This window comes from Megalops cyprinoides, chromosome 2 (assembly GCF_013368585.1).
Source record: "Megalops cyprinoides isolate fMegCyp1 chromosome 2, fMegCyp1.pri, whole genome shotgun sequence".
In the NCBI taxonomy this organism is placed as follows: Eukaryota; Metazoa; Chordata; class Actinopteri; order Elopiformes; family Megalopidae; genus Megalops; species Megalops cyprinoides.
Genome location: NC_050584.1, coordinates 58540191 through 58546190, shown reverse-complemented (window position 1 = coordinate 58546190; position 6000 = coordinate 58540191). Strand labels below are relative to the sequence as shown.

The following is a 6000-nucleotide window of genomic DNA, read 5'->3' as shown; positions in this document are numbered from 1 at the left end:
GTGCAAGAGCGGGACAAGCTATCCTCAGAGCAGCTCGGCCACGCCCTCATCAGCACCAAAGACAGAGCAGATATGTCTGATATTACCGCAACGCTGTCTGCCTCATCATCACCGCCATCACCGCCCACCGTATCACTGCCACCCTCTTTACAGTAATGTGGCCTTTTTGTTTATTTTATTTAATTTTATTTATATTTACACACGGCCTCCCCCCTCCACTGTTTTCCTCACTGTAATCTTTCAATCAGCAGTAATCTGAGGAGAAATAAATTGCAGCCAAACGCAGGGTACTTTTCAATGCAGATAAATGATGCCATATCTCTCTCGCTCTCTTTCTTTCTCTCTCTCTCTCTTTCGCTCTCTCTCTCTCTCTTTCTTTCTCTCTCTCTCTCTCTCTCTCTCCCCCAATCAGTCTCTCTCTCTCTCTCACACACACACGCACACACGCGCACACACACACACACACACACACACACCGTGCACATTGGAGTGAGGGGACAGCATTAGCACGGGGCCCCGCTCCGTAGAAGTGGATTCACATTGAGGCTGGGGGGAGGGGCATTGCGTGGGCAGGTGGGAGGGGGGTCACTTCTCCTGCAGCAGGGCGGGGATGTTGATGCACCAGCCGATGGCCTGCCGGTCGAAGCCGCAGGTGAACAGGTTGCAGGTGGGGTGGTCCTCGCTCCAGGCGGAGCAGCACACCATACGCCTGTGGCCCTGTGAGCAAAAACAACACACACAGTCATCATTCACACATACCTGACTGACACATACACCCACATCACACACACATCAATGACACACACACACACACACACACACACACACACACACACACACACACACACACACACCACTCATGGTTGCCACAGCGTGCAAGCTCCTATCAATAGAGGCTGCAAAAGTGCCTCAGTGGAGCAGAGGCAGACACGGGTCGAGCCCTCTCGAACCCGGTGCCACGTACCTGTCTGTTACTGCGTGGGAGGCGGGCCAGCCTCACTCCTGACATGTCAAACAGCCTGACTTGCCGATTGTCATGCGGAAGAGCGATGATTCTTTGGTTCGCCGAAACGCTTATCCTGGAAGTAGACACATTGGAGGGATGGGGCGTTAAGTTGTGCATAATTTTGCCTCTGCCCAGAGCATGGCAGCAGGCCCAGAAGCAGAATGTCATGTGTAGAGATGCTCTTTCTAAGAGTCAGTAGGGAAAGGTTGCATTTCTTCTCCTATAACTTCAGGCCAAGTGATCCTCTCTGAAGTGAGTGAATTTTAAACTGATCCTTTGAAAGGGAAAAAAATGAAAGAAACCCCGTCTTTCAGCTTAAACAAGTACAACAAGCCTGACAACACAAATTCAGTGGGGAGAGCGCTGGTTCGCAACGCGCCAAGGCCCGGCGTCGATTCAGACAGGATATCGGAAAAAAGGTGTACACAGAGGCGTTCCTGTTAAGGGTGTCTCTCGCTCGATTGATCCCGTCCTCTTACCTATTAACGGCGGAGTCGGTGCGGATGGTTGCTATCGGAGATCTCATGTTCTTCAAGTCCCACACCTTCACTGTGCGATCGTCGCTCCCGGACACCACGTTGTCTCCCACCGTGAACACCGCTGACGTAACCGTGCTGAAACAAACAAGCGGCCGATCAATAGGGAGCTCTCAGCTCCGTCTCTTACATCTCCAACCCTCTTTAGATACAAATCGCCTTCTTTGCCCCCCCCCCCCCCCAACACCCCCCGCCCAGGCTCGAATTCCGAAATTTATACGGCTCAGTCGGTCTGTATATTTACCACATAATCTGGCCATATGGCCTCTTAATGCAAATTTGAGCAGTGTCTTATGCAGAGCTGTTTTTGGCAAAGGCGCACGCGACAGACTGGGACAAGGTTCCTGACAGTTGATTTTTGCAATTAAATAAATTGTGTTTTGTCCGATACATTCATTACACAGAGCCATTGTCTTCATGCAGATGTCTTCTTAAAACAGAGATTAAGACTGTTCTCTGAAACTCTGGGACAAGTTGACCTTACAATTAATATTAAGTAATGTGCAAACTGAACTGGAGCCTGAATTTTGATTGCTCTTGATGAAGGATTTGATGATCAACCCATGGGAAAGTGTTCCGATGGACGTACCAAGTGCATACTAAATTAATGAACCCTACTGGCTGTGAATTAATGTCCCTGGCACGTCCAACCAAGCACCTTCCCTGGATTTTCCCTGGACTCAAGGTACATTTGAATAGCCATCATCAATGATATGAAATCTAAGGCAAAAGGTAGAAACACATAATACACACAGACGGCACATTTCAGAAGCAGAGAGGAATATCAGAGGTTACCGTTTTCTGTGGGAGAACAAAGAACTATCAGAGATGAAACCAGCTTGAGTTGAGGTCACCGAGATGAGGTCACAGCTAGCTGTTGGGAGGCCTCTCTTTGATGCCACCCACACACAAACACAGAAGTACAAACCTGTTCACTAGCTGGGTGGTTTACGACTGTTGTCAAAGCGGCTTTTTATGGCTAACTAGCTCTACTGTAGGAGTGATGCTTTCATGGATATTGCTGACTGTTTGTCAGCCTGATATAAGACAGGAAACACTTCATCCAGCCGCAGCTCCAACCAAAGCTGATGATACTTGCTGTGCTGTCTCATTATGTCTAATATACAGAGCACCCATTGTCATATAAAGCCTATCTCGGAGGCGTGAGCCAAGCAACTGTGAGGGAGTGGTTTCCCGGCTCAAGATTCTCTCAGCAGGTTGTTGAGGCCACTATGAAATCACACACCCGATTTGTTTAAACCATGTAAAATACCTCATCCGAACATAACCCTCCCAGGAGGTGTGACATGGAAGTGTTAAACCTACTGTAGTCACTCTACCATTTCCTTCAGAGGTAAGCTGGAATGGTCCGGGCTGTCAGTTTAAAAGCATGTTCAGCCAGACAGGCTAATGTTAGCCAGAAGACAAGAACCGGCTCAACAAAACAAATAGGGCTGAAAAACACACGCATTTACACCCCATTTCTCATTACAGGATGTGCGAAATCATCCAAAAGAAGCTTTCCATTCACAGCCTATTCCATTTCACTTTGCGCCCTGCGATTCTGCTGACGCATGCAGACCACTGAGTTACAGCCACATGTCACTACTTATCACACCAATTTGATCTTTCAGCGCGTTGCTCACAAATCATACATTCTCCACAGAGAGGCAGAGAAATACTGTATCAATACCTTAAACAATATTGAATAAAGTGATGGATGGATATGAATGAAAGTATGGAACTATCCCACCCTAACTTGCCTGGAGGTGTTGCTAGTTGTGTGCTTACTGGTATAGTGGGACTGTTTATAACAACAGGAGAAAATCTGTAGTTATTGTTGCTGCAGGATAGCAGGTGAAACCCAGCATGTAAGCCATAGTTACTAGTGTAGTTGGACTGCTTCTGACACCAAGAGTATAATCATTACTTCTGCAGTGTAGTAGGACCATTCCTGGCAGCGGGGTTGACACAGCATGTAAGGCAATTATTGGTATTACGGGACTATTTCTGGCAACAGGGTAGACCCAGCATGTACTCTGTACTTACTGATATAGCAAGCAAGTGAAACTGAGAGTGTAATCTATAGTTATTGGTGTAAAAGGACCTTTTCTTTGGCAGTAGGGCAGAGCCAACAGTGAAATCTGCAGTAATTGATGCAGTAGGACTGTTTGTGGCAGTAGGGCAGACCCCACAGTGTGATCTGTGGTTATTGCTGTCTCCGGCAAGCAGCTGGATGGAGCCCCGAGCCCCGGGCCGGTATCTGCGAACATCAGAAACGGCGCCTGAAAGTCACCGGCCCGCAGGGTCAAGCCTCTGCCTAACTGCTCTCCTCAGCTCATTTCTCCGCGCAAGTTATATAGAGTGTGCGCAGATCGCTGAGGTCATGCACATTAATTTAATGTAGTTTAATATTTCTAATTTATAATGTCAGCCGTCGCTGTCACTTTTGTGCTACTAAAAAAGAATTTGATTTCATGTTCTGTTCTGGCTACTGATTAAGATTAGCAGCATCCAGGCCGGCGGGCCCGGTTCATGCTAGGCCCCCTTAATTTAAATTGACATTATATTAAGGTTTAATTAGGGCTAAACTCTGCCGCATTAATGATGCAGGCGTGCTTACTGTACTTAATATTACTGCCAGGCTCACTCACGCAGATCTGAATCTGAGGCACACCATGAAACCGTATTTTGACATTGTAGGTTGCCGCCAGGGAATGGCTGGGAAGTTAATAGATTAAAAGCTTGATTAAAATCCTATTATGACTTAGAAGATATTTTTAAATGTTTCACTCCCAGGGGCCCCCCTGACAAGCAAGGTCGTGACTAAGGGTCGTCCGGTATTTCTCTCTCCCCGCCCCCCCCCCCCCCCCCCCCCCCCCTTTTTTTTTTTCTAGGGCTGATGCCAATACAGACATTTTAGACACAGGTAGACTAATGACCAACACATCAGCCAATATATAGGTAGCCAACCATTAAAAAAATTGTAGACCAAATTAACAATTGTTCAAAGTACTGTATAAACTATGGAACTAATATTAGGAAAAGCTATAAAGTTCTATTCCAAATAAGCTGCAGTTCTACGACAAATTCTTCTAATCATCAACTTTGCTTTATGTGTTGCCGTTCATTTATTGTTCCATTTAATCAGCTACCTTTTAAACGGATCGTTTTTAAATTCAATTTAAACTGCATGTTGGAGGACTGTCCCTGATATTTGTGTCAGGCAGTGAACAGCAAACAGGATCTCACGTGAGGCTGGCAATGTACTGTACTGTCAAAAACTGGCTAACTGAACAAAAAGACACCCACACATATTCAACAGAACCCATCATTTCTCTGCTAACATAAAATCTTTATTCCTCTGATTTATGCTTTCGGATCTTGCCCTGAACAAACACCTGCAGGCACACTTTACTGGGGCCTGCCAATGACATACAGTTGGCGTAAGCACTAGTCCTTGGAGCACAGCTATTAGGGCAGCAGATTCCTCTATGGTCCGATCGAGGCAAAGCTTTTTCCCCATTATTAAATTCAGACCTACAGGTTACAACTACACTACTGTCTGTTGTACCATCAGTTGCTATCTAAGAACAAACAAACCACTTATATACATATAATACCTTAATTAGTTTTTAAAGGGCAGTGAAAGAGATTAATGTCCCTAGACAGCAGGGATGTGGTCTTTCAATTCATTTGATATTCGTGCTCCCAAAACTAAATATTCAAATAACGTATGTAGCTTCATTTAACAGGCATTTTTTAACAGATGTATACATGAAAGGCCTTATTTGACAGTCCTACTAACTCGATGTGCACAGGCAGTATATTGAATATACACCGAATATTCAGCGCAGAAATCTCATAAGTACACTGGTATTAAATTAACACAAAATACAGCTTATAAACGATGTCAGCAGACAGCCCAGGATACTGCCAGTCAAACGTCCTATTATGAATTCCATCACTCCATCAGCAGGGTACCAGCTATCGCCGCTAATTACTAAATGATACAATGACAGATGCACAGTACACACCCCCCCCCCCCCCCCCACCCCACCGGAGTGTCACCGGTTCCAAGATCCCCACGCAGAGATGCTGCAGTCATCAAACAAAAGAACTCATTTACATCTGGATAATTTAATGAGTGACAGTGACAGTGGAGTACTGACAAGGCTGGCTTCCCCTTTCGCAATCACTGGAGAGGAACTCCGCCACAGCCTTCCGGGTCCCACTCCAGCTAAGGGGAACGCCGCATAGGGGAACTCCCACTGCTGTGCCTCTGAATGACATTTATCATCATCTACACCAATGAGCTGGGGGCAGGGGGGTGTGTGCTACGGAATACTGTCGCTATTAACGGTTTACAATTTAATGCCACCTGATGATGATGAACTTAACCACACCCCTTTGATGGACAAACGCAACACAATGATAAATAATACTTGATTTCATGAA

The 6000-nt window shown here is 46.0% G+C and overlaps 1 protein-coding gene across 1 annotated transcript in view; it reads right to left on the bottom strand.

The window, feature by feature from the left end:
* Positions 1 to 422: 422 nt before the first annotated feature.
* Positions 423 to 6000, bottom strand: part of wdr37 (WD repeat domain 37) — a 28795-nt gene continuing 23217 nt past the window's right edge. The window contains exons 12-14 of the mRNA XM_036522848.1: positions 1486 to 1620; positions 965 to 1079; positions 423 to 717 (exon numbers count right to left, since the gene is read on the bottom strand). Coding sequence (XP_036378741.1) covers positions 586 to 717; positions 965 to 1079; positions 1486 to 1620 — 382 coding nt within the window. The 3' untranslated portion in view covers positions 423 to 585. The remainder of the gene's footprint in view (positions 718 to 964; positions 1080 to 1485; positions 1621 to 6000) is intronic.